Source organism: Pelodiscus sinensis, chromosome 32 (genome assembly GCF_052426305.1).
Source record: "Pelodiscus sinensis isolate ZL-2025 chromosome 32, ASM5242630v1, whole genome shotgun sequence".
Taxonomy (NCBI): domain Eukaryota; kingdom Metazoa; phylum Chordata; order Testudines; family Trionychidae; genus Pelodiscus; species Pelodiscus sinensis.
Genome location: NC_143083.1, coordinates 10,282,053 through 10,297,847, shown reverse-complemented (window position 1 = coordinate 10,297,847; position 15,795 = coordinate 10,282,053). Strand labels below are relative to the sequence as shown.

General features: G+C 43.0%; 1 protein-coding gene and 1 long non-coding RNA gene across 3 annotated transcripts in view; one reads left to right on the top strand and one right to left on the bottom strand.

Annotated features, from left to right (window-relative positions):
* The window catches only part of ACSBG2 (acyl-CoA synthetase bubblegum family member 2), a 28,588-nt gene extending 18,917 nt beyond the window's left edge, over positions 1–9,671 (bottom strand). The window contains exons 1-6 of one of the 2 annotated variants that reach the window (XM_006126801.5): positions 9,361–9,671; positions 8,866–8,983; positions 4,448–4,527; positions 3,390–3,625; positions 1,465–1,553; positions 641–761 (exon numbers count right to left, since the gene is read on the bottom strand). In XM_006126801.5, the coding sequence (XP_006126863.2) occupies positions 641–761; positions 1,465–1,553; positions 3,390–3,625; positions 4,448–4,527; positions 8,866–8,983; positions 9,361–9,430 (714 nt within the window). In that variant the 5' untranslated portion in view covers positions 9,431–9,671. Of the gene's footprint in view, positions 1–640; positions 762–1,464; positions 1,554–3,389; positions 3,626–4,447; positions 4,528–6,216; positions 6,599–8,865; positions 8,984–9,360 lie in introns of those variants that run through there. The other variant, XM_025186514.3, reaches the window with a different exon arrangement.
* Positions 6,723–15,795, top strand: part of LOC142819024 (uncharacterized) — a 49,153-nt gene continuing 40,080 nt past the window's right edge. Inside the window, exons 1-2 of the long non-coding RNA XR_016348216.1 lie at positions 6,723–6,859; positions 10,144–10,204. This is a non-coding gene — a long non-coding RNA (uncharacterized LOC142819024). The remainder of the gene's footprint in view (positions 6,860–10,143; positions 10,205–15,795) is intronic.

Genomic DNA, 15,795 nt, shown 5'->3' with positions numbered 1-15,795 from the left:
TCCTTTGTAGTGGCTGTGTTATCTGTAACACAGTAGTAGCATTTAACAACTAAGTTTACCCTGTAACAATAAAATAGTAACTGTTTAAGCTTTAACCTGACTCCTTCAGTTGCTGTAACAGAACCAAGCACAATTTAAAAGAACTTCAGCCGGTCCTAAGGGACTCACTGCCCTGACCGTCGGCTGACAGAGCTCCACTCATCTACCTCTGATAAGCAAGACCACTAGATGGAGTCTTATTAAAAGAGATTCAGACCCTTATGTGTAAGAATGCAGTCATCTTTTCACTTCAGTCCTAATTTGCTTCCCTGACCGATTACAGGAAGGCTTGCAAGCATTAGTGTGCCACCCCTTATCCCAAGAGTACTATGCATACACCAGGTACAGTCTGAAGTGGGGGGGCGGGAGGGGGGAAGGGAAGCAGGAGTGCCATCATCTGCTGTACTGCCAAATCTGCTTTCATCCTCAGCCCTCAAAGAATGGGTATTTCTTGGTTCAACAGAACAAACAGAAGAGGGAACACACCCTTCGTTACAAATAGCAATGGAACTGATATACTTGCCCAACTACTTAACCCAGCCAAATGCTTTTCATATGCTTGACACCTAAACAGGTGGTTTAAAATAAAAAGGATATTTACTTCTAGGATTTTCTGCAGCTGCTTGTCATTCTCTACAATCAGGATATTAGCACCAGAGTTTTCTGCTACATACTGGCAGGCTTCAGGAGAGTTTGTGGTGTAGATGCCAACAGCAAAACCACTATAAAAGAGAGGAGAACTAGTAAAGTAATAGTTTACAGAAGACGCTTCCCCATAGTAAAAAGTGTTTCATGTTAAAAAAAAGTTCAGATTAACGATAAACACAAGGGAGATAAGTTATAGAAATTGAGAATCCATTCATGAAGATCTAGAATTTGTGATTTCCAGAAGCCTCAATAGACTAGATTGTCTTTGCAGAACCTCAGCTCCAGGTCTAGTAGAACCCCCACCCTCTATCCCTAACATGATAAGCAATGAAATGTTGCTTCAGCTCAATGCTATAGGAGCAGGACATCCTTTAATCAAGCTATGTATCCCTCAGTCTTACTTGTTCATGTGTTAGAGATGCTAATGAGCTTTAGACCAGGGCTGGGGAACCTCAGGCCTGAGGACTGGAGCGAGCCCCCAAGGCTCAGAACTCCCCCCGCAGCATCCTTTCTGCTCAGAGGCCATGTCAGTGAGGGTTTGGGTTTTCCCCTCCTCCCCTTTCTCCTTCATGTGCAGCCCGACTGATTTTTCAGTGGGTCAGTGGTCACTGACCCAAAAAGGTTCCCCACCTCTGGCTTAGACTAGACTATATACACATCTTTGCTAGCAATAAAAGTAGAGTCTTTGACAATCATTCCATCAGGTTTAACAAATATTGGCATTTGACAATAAAAAAAGCTTTCACTGGTACAGTAGAGACTAAATTGGTTTCTTACCCTGCAAGAATAGCTCCAATGTCAGCAATAAACCACTCTGCAGAATTAAATCCCAAAATGCCCACTCCATGGAAACGCTGCAATCCCAACTGTAAACAAAGATCAGACAAGATAGGACTTAGTTCTCTTGGAAAAATAAATGCCTTAAAATGAGTTTGGCCAGGTCTACTCTAGCAAGCTTACAAGGGCACAGCTGTGCTTCCATAAGTTCACTTGTGTAGTCAGTATGCAGACAGGCGAAATTTCTTGCTTTGACAGAGCTACTCAACAAGCAGAGGTAGCTATATTGATGGGAGAGGCTTTCCCCACTGATGTAGCACTCTGCAAATCATTTAAGCCAGTGAAATGTGTGTTGCTGAGCATGTTTCACACCCCTGAGCAACATAGTTTTGCCAATGTAAATGGTAGTTTAGAACGTGGCTTTAGTGTGTTGGACATCTCTTCTACATGGCTGCTAGCAGCAGAATATATATCAACATCAAGATGATTTACATTAAGAAATTCCCTGAAGGATTAGCATAGTCACACACAGGTTTGTTAAATTTAGTCTCCAAGATGTTGCTCTGATTTGTTCACTCCTTTGACAATCTCAAGGCTAACAATGCAAATACAGACTCCCAGCAAATACCCTAACACCAATTCATCCCAATGAAGTGGTATTACTAATACCAGATCAGGAATCCGGACCCCTGAGCTTTAAATCCAAGCAGATGCTGCTCCTCCTGTGAGCTTGGGCAAGTTAAAGTGGCAGTAAATGAGAAAATTAGTAGGAGACACTTGCATTTAGTATCTTATAGTTAGAGGGTTAACACATTTTAAAGTTGAAAAAAAATTGGACGCATCAATATCTAGTGGCTTGGTTTTGCTATGAACTTTAATTCAACCTGGATTTCACATCAAATCCTCCTGATTTTGCTGAAGGAGCTCCACATAATTGGAAGATCAGGAGTCTGGGGTTTCAGAGCTTCTTTAAGTTAGAGCAATAGCTTAGCAGAAAGCACATGCAAGATTGTTAAGTTTCTCAAATGTTCTCTTGTCATCAGGGAAACCTGGACAAGAGGGCTAGTATATTCAGCCATATATAATCAGTCATTCAGTTCCTACACTAGGGGTGAAAGACAAGATGTATGCTAGTGAAAAGCCAAGCAAAATATTTTGAAGCAATTTTTCAGGCTTATACGAGATTCACTTTCCAGTTTGGTCATTTCCTTAAGTGAGATTTTATGAGAACACATTTTATGGACAGTAAGACACTTGCATACAGTAATAGCCATGTCAAGGCAGCTGGCACTGCCAGTTGAGGAGAGGTCCTTAAGACTAGCTTAGCCTCCTGAAGCCAGACTTGAAAGATAATAAATACTCTCCAAAACAAGCACATCCTCAGTTCAATAGCTATTGTAGGAGAGGATAAGCAAATAGATTGAGACTTGGCTGGTAAGTTTGACAGTTTCGTATGGCAGTCTTAAAGTTTCTGGATAGTTGGGGGGGGGGGGGGGGGGAATTAGAATGTTTCAAGCACACTAATCAAGTCCAGAATTGACCCACATTTTTGGAGTTAAGATGGTATAACAGAATAAGCCAAATTTGGAGTTCAAGTTTAAATTCCTTTGAGGAAGGCTCTATATCCCCAAGATGAGAAACCAACTAACTTGGATGCCTTCAGAAGAGAGTCATCCTCTGGCACGAGTACATGAGAAGTTTCAGACAAAATGATTCAGTTAATAATGAGACGCATACATTTGCTGCTAACAAATCAAGTCAAAGCATGACTCTTAGGACTCCAGGATACTGAGCTACTTTCCATCATGTGCCACTCCTCTTCCTGTAAGATTAGTGTATACCTAAGGCAAGTTTTAATAACTTAATATGAATGTAACTGCAGAAAGTGACAGTGGTTAGGTGAATGAAAGTTCTACAAGACATACCTTTATGAAGCTTTTTGCTGCCTTCCGACATTCCTCATAGTATTGCCTATAAGTTTGCTTGATCCACTTGTCTCCCTTCTTCGATGCAAGGGCAAAATAGTCACCATATTTCCTAACAGATTCCTGTAATAGTTCATTAACAGTCTTTGGTTTCTCACTACCAATACCATGTTGGTCTAGCCTTAGTTTAACTTCTCCATCCCGTCGTGTCGTCCATAAGGCTGGAGATGAAGGACCTAGTAATTAAAGACAAATATAAAGGCATTATAAGTGCAATGTCTTGTATTTAGATTTTTCCTTCTGCCACTATGAAAGGGGCAGTTTATAATATAGGTACACTCAGACATTTGACCCATAAAGGTGTCATGTGAACCATCACTTGTTTTGTACTTTGGGTAAGTTGGTAGATAGCTCAGATTCTATTTTGAGCCTAGAATTTTGCTGAAACCAAAACAGAACAAAGTGGGAAACTTTACTCAACTTCCTGCTATGTTCCCTCTAATAAGCAGGGTGTAATTCTTCCAAAAAAAGTTTCTTCAGGAAGAGCTGGTACCCTTCTGTGGATGCCAGACTCATTCAGTGCCTCTTGCCCAACCCGAGCAGGGGCTTGTGTTACTACACTGTGGGCTCATGTAGACTACACAGAACCATCGAAGAGGATATTCTTCCGATCGCACTTTTGAAAGCAATGAGGTTTATGCAGCTTTTCGACAAGAGGGGAGTTGCTGAAAAAAGCTGCGTCTAAACTACTTTCACTTTGGAAAGCTCTCCAAAGTGCGATTGGAAGAAGTATGCAAAGTCCCACGGAATTTGCATATCCTCTTCTGACGGTTCCACGTAGTCTGGATGAGCCCTGTGGGAGGGTGGATATTTACCCTCCCTGAGGGCCACCATAGAAACCCAAGCTAAATTCAGCATAGCTTCTCAGGAGACTATCCTGCAGTTTAGGTTTCTACTTTGGTTTTACAGGATACAATTTTGGAAGTCAACAATTTAAAGATTTTTAAAGCCATTTAATAGTCTTAACAGATAATTGTAACTGAAAATGTTGTGCTTACCTTTGGATCTAAACATATCTAACTGAGACTCCTCAGTCTTAGTCTCTTCAGTGGTCTCAGTGATATAGTCCTCAACAGTGCTGCAAAGCAATGGCAAGCACCAAAGTATTAGATTAGTATACTAAAACATATCCAAGGGCACAGCATATTCTCATCACATGCTCTCAGTTTTCAGATATTCTTTTCACAGTTTTATAATTTGGTTATGCTTATCGCTTGATGTCAGGGTGGTTCATACTATATTGTTCACCCTAATATTCTGATTTGAGTTGTTGTGGTTCCTTTTACTGTCTATATGGGGTTAACATAACAAGACAGTCCCCGTTTCAGAAAAGTTTATAAAATATTTGTAAGTTTCAACACAGAACAGTTCATGTTAGTGTCAAAAAACCCAGATTACTTGTATTTCCAGGCAAACTGTGTCTGAACACTCAAAGCTTATTATCCAATGGCAGCTAGAAGACAGGCATTTAAAAAAAACCTGAGTAGCAAGCTTTTAAAAGATGCCAGAAGTGGAGGACTCTTCTCCTGTTGAGCAGGGAAGACCTGTTTCCCCTATCACCACAGGGAACCAATCCAGAGCAGTCTTCCTTACCCCCTTTACCACTGATCAGGGACTTTTCTGAAAGATTGCTGGGTGGCCCCTAAGACTGCTTGTCCCCCCCGCCACCCACCCACCCACACTCCCCCAGCAACTCTGCAAAAGGATTCAACAGTTTGAAAAGAGGTAAATTTTCACAGCCTCCAACGCTGCTGTTGCCCAAATTCTGGTATGAGTCAGCCAACAAACATGTGTTTCAAAGGAAGGTAAACTTCTTCTGGTATGGTTAGTTCATTAAAGGTTTAGAAAAACTTCCCTTATCAGTTAGTGGTTGGCTTTTCCCTTGAAGCATGAAGGTTTATATCCTGTTGCAGTCCATCTTATTTTGCCACATAGGAATCAAAATTGATTCCTATTTAGGTGTACTCCTCAATAATGCCTTCAGTTCTCTTCCTAGCCCATCCTGCATTTCTATTCCCCTTCTTTAACCTATTATCTACCACACATGAACTGCTATCTCCAATAAACCTTGCTTTTTTATGGAAGGAGATTTTCACAAGTCATACAATATTTGACATACCAGTGTTAGATGGCTGAAAAAGCTTAACCATCTAAAGAATGTTTCACCATTTTTATGGTCTAGACTTAGACAAGACCTTTGAGGTAGTGACCTTGTATGAACCAGAGCATGCCATGAAAATCTATAGTTAACCAAGTCACCACCATAACAGTTAAGTGATCATCCCATAACAGTGCTGAGCAGCATCTCTCCAACCTTGCTGGAAGATATCTGGTAAGCACCGTCCCTTCACCTCTCCCGCTTCTGCAAAAAGTTAACTCTACTCTCCTCTTGGCTGCTGATAGGAATGGAGAGCCTTTGTATTCTTCCTCTCAAGACAAGTTTATGAGATCTTCATTCTCTGGCTTCAGGTTCTAAATGTTTGGTGTAATGAAGAATCTGCTAGTTACTTTCCTCAGATAACCTATTTGGAAGGTCAACTCCAGTCTGACTTTTGGGGGCCCATACACCACTCACTCAAGGGATCTCATTCTGGTAACAAGTGTAACTGTCCCACTTAGTATTCATATGGATGGTGCTTGTACCCCTAAACTCTACAATGTTCTTCATACAGTCACCTTAACTCATATTAGTCAGCCACAACTACCAAGTAATCTATAGAAAAGGTTATTTTCCATTCTAGAAGGATTGGATATTCACTTATCTTGCCTTCTCAAATTGCTTTCTTGCTTCCCTAAAGTCTGTCATGCCTTGACATTTCTAGATTAGGTAAGTGAGCATTTCTTCATGTAAGGGCCGAACCTTCCCTCTTCTCCATCAGAGCTCAGGTACTTGGAAGAATCCCACAATTGTGTTAATTATTGATCTATAGGTTGTTGGTTTTTTTGGAGGGGGTGGAGGGGAATCCCTCAAGATGTCCACTTCCAGAGAAGTTTGAGCAAGTGCCAGTCTTCTAGAACTCACTAGGTTCTTATGACATAACTGACTTCTGAAAACTAGCCTGTTCCTAGTACAAGAGTTTTTACTCTACATGCAGGCAGAGCAGCACTTGGATAGGACATTAACTGTTGCTATAGAAATACCAAATCTTTGCCAGGTCATTGTGACATACAAATGTCCTGGCACATGATTACAGACCTATCTGCAGCCAGTTTCAGCTGTTGGCTTTGGTATCAGCATGTTGAGTCCAGGCATGTTTCTGCCCTCACCCCAAACATCTAGCTCTCCCATTTAGAAGAGAAATTGACCTGTTCTGCTTAAAATGCAGTTCTCTGGAGAAACACAGGCATTCGAGATGCTACCCACATCTTACTGAATCTTGACAAAAACAGACAGCAATTAGGCCACATCAGTAAGTAGAAGGGCAGTGTCGCAATATTAGCAAATGGTACAGTTTACTCTAACAGTACAATAAGGTTGCTTAATGGAAGCAAGTTTGGGAAACTATTGCAGGTCAAAGAGGTACTTGCTTTTTAACATGAGGACTCAGTGTAGATGTAGCCATCATTTGCATATTTTTACAGAGACTCATTTGCAGGAGTTGTGATCTCATTTGCATATTTCTGCCAATAGGGGTTTTTGCGCAAAAACGGATCCGCAGAATATGCAAATGAGATCACAACTCATGCAATGAGTCCCTCATTTGCATATTGCCAAGAAACTCAGAGTGTAGATGAAGGCAATTTGATAATCACTAGAAAATGGTGGGTTGTTTCTAGTACAGGTTTGCATCTCTAAGATCCAGGATTTTCTGGTCCAGCAACATCCGTAGTCCCGCATAACCTCAGATGTTCCAGGATCAGAGTCCTGACACATTGCAGGGTTTTGGAAGCCGGGAGCCTGTGTACCACTCAGTTGGGCTGTTGAGGAAGCCAGGAGCCAGACACAGGGCAGAGCTACACAGTTCACCTGGGCTTGGGGGTGAGGTTGGGGGGGGCGGCAGCAGGGAGCTGGTGTACGGCTCAGCAGGGCTGCAGGATGAAATAATCTCCCCATGTCTGGAGAAAAACCTTATCTGGGACTAGTCAGGTCCAGAGGGTGCCAGACCAGGGAGGTGCCTGTAGGTTGTGGCACTAAAGTACTCACACTTCTACAACCATCACCACAGAACAAGCTTTCCTTTGAGTTCACCTGAAAAAAATCTCAGGCTAGTCTCCTACTACTGGAAAAAAGTGGTTCTCTTCGTGCGTTTGAGAGAGAAGATTTTAGGCAGAGATTCTCAGGGGAGTTTGGCACCCAAATCTCACTGGATTTGGGAGTCTAAAATCTTTTGCAAGGCACCTCTCCATTGTCTAGGGTTAAAGGCTATGCACAAATCTTTATTCCAGGCCTGGGTGAAGCTACCTAAATCAGGGAGTCAGACTAGAGCTGGTCAGGTGACCCTATGGAATTAATCAAAAAATTCTGAAGTGTCTGATGCTCCCCCAGCACAAGGGCCAAATAGGTCTTCAAGAAATGCTTATGCTGCACATAACACCACACTGCTGGAACAATAGATTGTAATGTTGGGGGCAGGGGTGTGTACGCTTAGAATGGCTTAAACAGACTTATGGAGATTTGGGTCTCCTGGAGCTACACTGGTTTGCATGTTTCAAGACCATCTCAGGGTTATTGTTCTTTTGGCTAGAAGTAGGCAGGATGAGAGATGCCTCTTTAAATTACTTCCTTGAACTGTGTTTTGGGATATATCCATTATCTTTGAAATACTCCTGCTCAGTTTCTAGAGCAGTGCTTATATAAAGTAATTATTTAGGTGAAAGAACAGACTATCACTGGTCCTCCTTTACTTCCCCATCCTTCTCCCCTTATTTATATTGGATTTTTCCCAAAAGATAGAGATCCCGATTCTTACTTTTAGGTTTTCCCCATTGGCTTTACATTGCTTACTTTGACACCCCCCCCCCCCAAAAGTCAACCCTTGTTTTCCTTCACATCAGGCACAAACAAGATGTATTTTCCTACATTTGAGTTTCCCTGAATATATCCAATGTTCTATTTACAGTACAATGTTCAATAACTAAAAGTGCTAAATATTTCCATCTGAAAGAATTTAAGTTTGCCTCTAGTTAACATTAATTGCATACTCGTTTAGGAGTTCAGACTGCCTGAACAGAATGCTTTTTGACCATAAATTAAATGTAGAGTACAGTATTTCAGAAGCTTGTCACTACATTGTGTAAAGCAAATTCTATTCTTTCTTCCCTCACAGGAGATTTTATAGACAATATAAAAACAATAGTTCAAATATTGAACTCTTACAAAAATCCCAGCATAAGCCCTTGTGGGCTTCCACAATAGTCTACATTTTAATTCCGATCCGATTACCAAAGTAGAAAAAGATAAAGAAATTGAACCAACCTAGATGGACTGTTCACCAAGATATCACTAACTGACACGGCATGTGGCACTGGACCATCCGAGTTGGGGGCTGAATTTACCATCACAGTAGCCATATCTGAGTCAGACAGCATTGTCCCTGCAAAGATCAAAGTGACAAAGTAACAGTTTAACACACCTTCAGGGAAACAGTTACCAACATTTAGTTACCTGAACAAGTAAAAAAAACCAAACAGTCACTGAAGGCTGAAGTATTTGCAAAGACACAAAGATTCTTCATCTGGTTCTGTGCTGGATTGGCACTAGAGATTTATGGAATATATTCTGTAAAGTTTGTTAGTGTTGAAGATTTTCCCATTCATTTTTAGAACTATAGTCTTCAGTTGAACTACTTACAATTTTATACAATAAAAAAGTTTCTATTTATATCCTACACGGTTTAGCCAAAAAATTAATTTTTGATCTTTGACGTCCCAAAAATCCCAATCATCAGAACAGTAAAGAGTTGAGTCATACAGTGCATCGTCTGTGCCTTTGTCCAGTGCTTCTCCTCTGCAATCTGCCAGCACGAGCAAACGTGTAACATCCTTTATTTTTAAAATAGCGCCCACCAGAAGAGCTATTGCATTTTATGTCATGTGTTCTCTGCATTTCAATTGGAAGTAGCCCATCACCCCACACTTCTCCTTATATGGAAGGACTGCAATCATGTGTTGGTTCCTCCTCCCTCTGCAACACCAGTACATGCAATTACTTTGAGGATTCTGTATGGTCAATAGTTCCAGGCAGGAAAAAGGAAATCAGACCATATCACAGCTGTTGTGGACACAGCAGCCGGATAACTGTACTGAAGGCAGTCAAGGGAGCACTTGAATGCAAAGCAGCTACTATTTTTCAACAGTGTGCACAATTCATTTTTGTAATAATGACAGTTTAGAACCTTCCTTATTCGAGTGGGTTTCATAATCTACATTTAAAAATTAATGGTTTCAATATTTTGTCTTCAAGGTTGAGAGTTTGTTCATATAAATTAACCCAATACTAAAAGAAATGTTAATTTTATTCCAACTTTGCATTAGTCATTACAGACCTCAAACTCAGGATAGGTGAATTACGCTTTATTGCTTAGAAGAAAATCCTATGAACAAAAAGGATAATAGATTCCTCCTGTTAACTCCTTTAAGAGATAGAGGTTTTTTGGGTTTTTTTTAGTAAGGGCTGTAAGACATTACAATAATTTGCAAGTTGTCAATACAAGGTACTACTGATGGCATAAAAAAACATTTATCTGAATTTTAGGTTGAAGGCTGGTTACTAGTCATAAAGCACCATCTGTAAGCTGTGGGGCTGAGAGAAGAGGGTAAGTTACACCTCTAAAGCATTTTGCAACATCAGAGCAACTCTGCAAAATATACTACATGGGGCTGTTCGATCGCAGCCAATCTGTAGCATACTAGCCTCTTATCCCACTGAGAAATTCTTATAGGAGTTAAGTGATAGTCACACCACCAGTGTGAGATTATAGAAATAGTCTAGAACAGCAGTGCTCAAACTTTCTGGACTCTGGAGAGAAATGTGCGCATATGCCAGACAGAATCCATCAAGGCTTATGTAGCTCATCATGACACTGGTTTGACCAGGGTGGAATATGGCATAGCTTCTTTTCCTCTGTGCTAACCCAAGGATTACAAGATTCTCTATGCCAAGTGACCAAAACAGTTACTTTTTTTAAAAAAGGTTGCCTGTGTTTCTGTAAAAGCAGCATGCCCCAAAGAGGCACAATACACCTTAGTAGTAGTTTAGCTTGGCTTGATTTGCTGCAGGGAGCTATGGAATGAGACCAGGAATGCTGGCATTAATGGCCCAGTCTTGAGTCTCCCCCAGTAGGCCTCTGTGGGTGCATTCATACTACCTCAGATCCCACACCAAGTCACAGCCCCATCCTTAACCCAAACCCCACACCTTCTCAGGCCCAAGTTCCCCTCTGCACCCCATCCATATGGCTACTTACCAGAGTCTTGGAATATCCTCCCCGCCCTGATCAAACATTGCCCACCCCTGATTTAGAACACCTAGTCATTTGTTCACATGCTAACATACTCTAGTTAGCTATAATCTGAAATGAGTAACTTGATACCCATCTAGCTTTGAAAATACTAGAGTTAAAAGGTCACCATAGTTCTGGTGATTGTAGCTCAACTATTTGTAAGTAACTTGACTGCCCTTGTTCTCTTGAAAGAAGTTATTCAAGACTTGTTTTTCTTCCTACCTTAGTCCCATTTAGCATAAATGGTTTCTTAATCATTAAGCTACATTTCTATCAATGTTTAGCTAGTGGACTGGGTAACTAAACAGAACTTTTACTACAATACCACTTAAGTTTTACTGACAAGACAGTTAGGGGTGTGGCAGGAAAAAATAGCCCCCCCCCCCCACGCTTCACTGGGAGAAGTACTCCTGCTGAGGTCACTAATGTGGCTTAATCCAGGAAGGACAGCTCTCGCCTCAGAAGGGAGTGGCTACTTGGGAGACTTTACAGTAGGAATGTTAAACATGTAATTTGCTAACCATGTAACCACTGAAGTTCAGGGGTTACATAGTTAGAGTCAGGGCAGCAGCCAGCTCCCTGGGAGCTAGTGGGGGAGCTGGACCAGCAGCCACATGTAGCAGTTTGGATGACCAATGAGCTCATGCTTATTGTTTACTTGTTTAAATTACTACACTCTTGCATCCTTACTTTACAGCAGCACAGGCTGTACTGCGATAGCTGTGTAACTAGGAGGTCTGTAGTATAGACAAAAATGAATCTTATACAGTGACCTGGCCAGGTGCTGAAGCTAGAATTATGGTTTGCTTAGGGATGTAAACAGGTAATCTAATACCTGGTAAAGCATCACCCTTAACAGGTGATGCTTACTAGATAATGCTTAACTATTACCTAAGATCAGCCCACCACAGGTTCAAGGCGGCTTCAGCCCCACAGGGCTGCAATTGGCAGCCTTGCCAGTGGTGTGGGCAGCTGCCTGCCCACATGAGCTTGCAGGTCTCCCACTCCAGGCTGTCAACTCCTGACCCTAAGCTGGGTTGCCGGCTTCTAGCCTGTGCAGCCTGGAAGCAGCCCCTGCCTGCAGTGCAAGGGCCACACCAACCCAGCTCTGGCAGGAGGAACCACTCTAGTGGGCTGGAACCGCTCCCTCCACCTGCCTCCATGTAGTCAGTTTGCAAATCATGGGCATGTAACAGGCTGTGAATTTGTGTACAGACCATGATTTTTACTAAAAATATCCTGACTAAATCCTAGCCTTCCTTGTGACAAAGCTCCCCCACTGAGGCTAGGTCTACACCAGACTTGGCAGCATAGCTTAAGGTACATCACTCCAGCTACACAGAATACCTTAAGCGGAGCTTGGCAGCATCCCCAATAAGGAGGTAAAACTGTAGTTACAAGTTGTATGGACTACACAATTAGCTCTATATCTACCACATGATTAGTCAACAGGACCATTCTGCAGAGCTGCAGCAGGGGTAGCTGCATTGCTGCTCTGCATTTAAAATGCAGAGGTAGTGTCCTGATCCCAGCTTGTGCAGAGTCCAGCAGCATCTGTTCATGGGAGGTATAGGGGAGACTGCTTCAGCAGCAGCCCCACCCGTGGCCAGCCCTGGCTGCCATAGCAGCCTCCCTATTCTTCCCCCTACCACCCCACTACCTCAGAGGGGCCGGTGGTACTGCTGAGAGGGTGCTGGGGGGAACTAGCTTTTAAATTGGCTCCCCCCCTCCCCCCAGCACCAGCTCCTGTTCTCTCTCCCTTTATTGCCTCAGAGGCAGCAAGGGGAGGGAGAAGTGAGTAGTCGATATTCCAGTTTACTACCCAATAAGCTTTTGCTGATTAGGGATGTTAGAGTAGTGGACTACCCAATCCCCACAGCAGGAGGTCGACAGGATCAGAAGCTCCCACCAGCTTCTACTCCCGGCAAGAGCAGGAGTACTTAACACCTGTGTGGACACCCTTGAGTTCAGTTAAAATTCACTAAATTTGACTTGCTAAAAATCAAGCACTGGAAAATCCACCACAGCAATAGGACTCTTCCATGAGTGAAGACATGGCCAGCGGAAATAAATCCACTGCCACTCTAGGCAGTAGCTGAGTTAGCAGAAGGGACTGCCCCCACTGATGATTAGGTTGCTGTTTTCACATCCATGAGCAACTTAAGTTATACCGAAGGAAGAGATAGCATAGATCTGGCCCCAGACCTGAAGAACTCTGTGTAAGTTTGACTCTCTCCAACTGAAGTTGGTCCATTAAGAAAGAATACCTCACCCAGCTGTTCCCCAATATTGTGGGATTGACAAAGCTGCAAAACTGAATGCTGAAGTAGTAACTTCAGGAATATTTCCAGAGTACTTTAGATTGCTCAAGGCTCTGATGTCCCCAGCTGCACCAAACAGGATAATTTTAACAGGTCAGTTCAGTTTTGGAGAAGAGACATTAACTGATGTCTATTAGACTAATTACAGGCAGTCCCCGGGTTATGTACAAGATAGGGACTGTAGGTTTGTTCTTAAATTGAATTTGTATGTAAGTCGGAACTGGCTTCCAGATTCAGCAGCTGCTGAAACTGACCAGCGGCTGACTACAGGAAGCCCGAGGCAGAGTTTCTCTGCCCTGGGCTGCCTGGAATCAGCCGCTGATCAGTTTCAACAGCAGCTGAATCTGGACGCCCAAGACAGAGCAGCTGGGGTGCTGCCAGGTAGGTCCCCGCAGGGGCGGCGCTGCGGGGACCAACAGGGCAGCACCCCAGCTGCTCTGCCCCAGGTGTCCCCAAGTCAGCCGCTGCTGAAACTGATCAGCGGCTGATTCCAGGCAGCCCAGGGCAGAGAAACTCTGCCTCGGGCTTCCTGTAGTCAGCCGCTGGTCAGTTTAAGCAGCGGCTGACTTGGGGACACCTGGGGAAGAGCAGCTGGGGTGCTGCCCGGTTGGTCCAGTAGCACCGAGGAGCGGCGCTGCAGGACCAACCCAGCAGCCCCAGCTGCTCTACCCCAGGTGAGAAAAGCCTGGTCTGCTGGGGGGAGCACTAGCTGTGCCCCCCAGCAGACCAGGGAAACCCGGACGGCAGGACTGCAGAGATGTGCCGCAGTCCTGCCCGCATCCTCCCCAGCTTTGCTCCGTGTCTCCCTGGTCTGCTGGGGGGTTTCCAGGAAGACGAGGAGCAAAGCCGCGGAGGGGCTCGGGCAGCCGGGCAGCCCAGGCGCGCCTGGGCTGCCCGGCAGCCCCAGCCCCTCCGCGGCTTTGCTCCGCATCTTCCTGGTCTGCAGACCACGAAGACGTGGAGCAGCTTTTCTCGCCCCGGAGTACACGAGCGGCGGGACCGCGAGGTCCCGCAGTCCGTGTCCTCCGGGGCGAGAAAAGCCCCGTTCGTAACTGCGGATCCGAAATAAGTCGGATCCGCATAAGTTGGGGACTGCCTGTATTGGAACTTTAGTACTGTTAATATTTCCACTATTTGAACCAGTGCTGTTTGGGTTGTTATATTTTAAAATTAATTTGGCCTTAATGTTTAGAGCAGGTTGTACCTTTACAAAAAGGCAGCAGTTAGAGGTTTCTAATTACATGGTTATGGCAAATTTGTGTTTTTAACTCTTGATCTTCTTGTGCAGAAGGCACTGAATTAGAGGAAGTTAAGTAAGCCTTTATTTTCTTGAATGTGACCATAATGGAGAGAGGAAGGAAATGTGGATTTCAGATTACTTTTTTCTGCAGTTTCCTCTCCTACACTGGAGAGCGTCATGCATATAAGAAAGTGTTGACATCCTTACTACAGCTTCCTCACTATATATCAAAGGTTCTTTGTTTTTTCCACCCCTGCTATAAATGAACAAAGATTGTTTCAGTAACTGTAGTTATAGTTTAGGTTTCAACGGAATTATGCTTCAAAAGCCAAGTTTCAGATTAGAGACAGCATCTACCTGGGGAACTTTGTTAAAATTCCCCACAAATGCAGCTTTGCCAATAGCAAATTCAGTTTGTGTGTTTTGACAATACATTAGACAGGGAAATTAAAATTTTATTAGTCTGTTTCTCTGAATGGGGTTCCCCCAACTTAATTTCAAACTCAGAAGCAGTAAAGCTTTTAAAACCACAAGATGTTATAGGACCACCACAGACTCTTGTATTCAACAATATTCCTTGTAACTAATCTGAATTTTTTAAATTCAAGCAAAGTCAATGGTATCCCTACTGAGTAATGTGATTTTAAGCTCTCACTGCTGATCATTTCAGTGTCTACGAAAACAGTAGTTTACTTCCTCATAGCAAATTAGGAGATGGGGAAATATACGTTAACAACTAGCTGCCTAGGGAAGAGTAATAGATGCAAGTCTTTTCTTAATTTTTAGTTCCTCTCCTCCGCATGAATAATATTTGTCCCTTTCTGGGTGCCAGAATTCTCAGTTGACTTCTAATCAGATGCTAACGCCTTCCGTTTCTTTGCCTGCTCTACAAAAAGAGAGATTCTATACTGTACGATAAATGTATGCATTTTACATGAGAAATGCAGACAATTACAGGTATTCAGAATACAAATGGACCTGGCTAGGTATACAACCTGAACTTGCCACTATTACATCACATGTAGTAATTTTTGTTCACTAGTAAAGGCTGCACTGTAATTATACAGCACTGATGAAGATTTTTCTTCGTTTAACTTTTCGAAGTCTGATCATGCATAAAGAAACAAGATCAACAGTTTTAGACCTTGAGACAATGTAGTCTCAACAGATCAACAGTATTTCATGATTTACAACTTCCTTCATTGCCATCTGCTAAGCCACACAACAATGTTAGAATAGCAGTTTCTGTATTTGTCATTTGTTGTGTTACTAGTGGAAGGGTGATAGAAATGTAGCCGTGTTAGTCTGGGGTAGTTGAAGCAAAATGCAGGACAATGGGACAT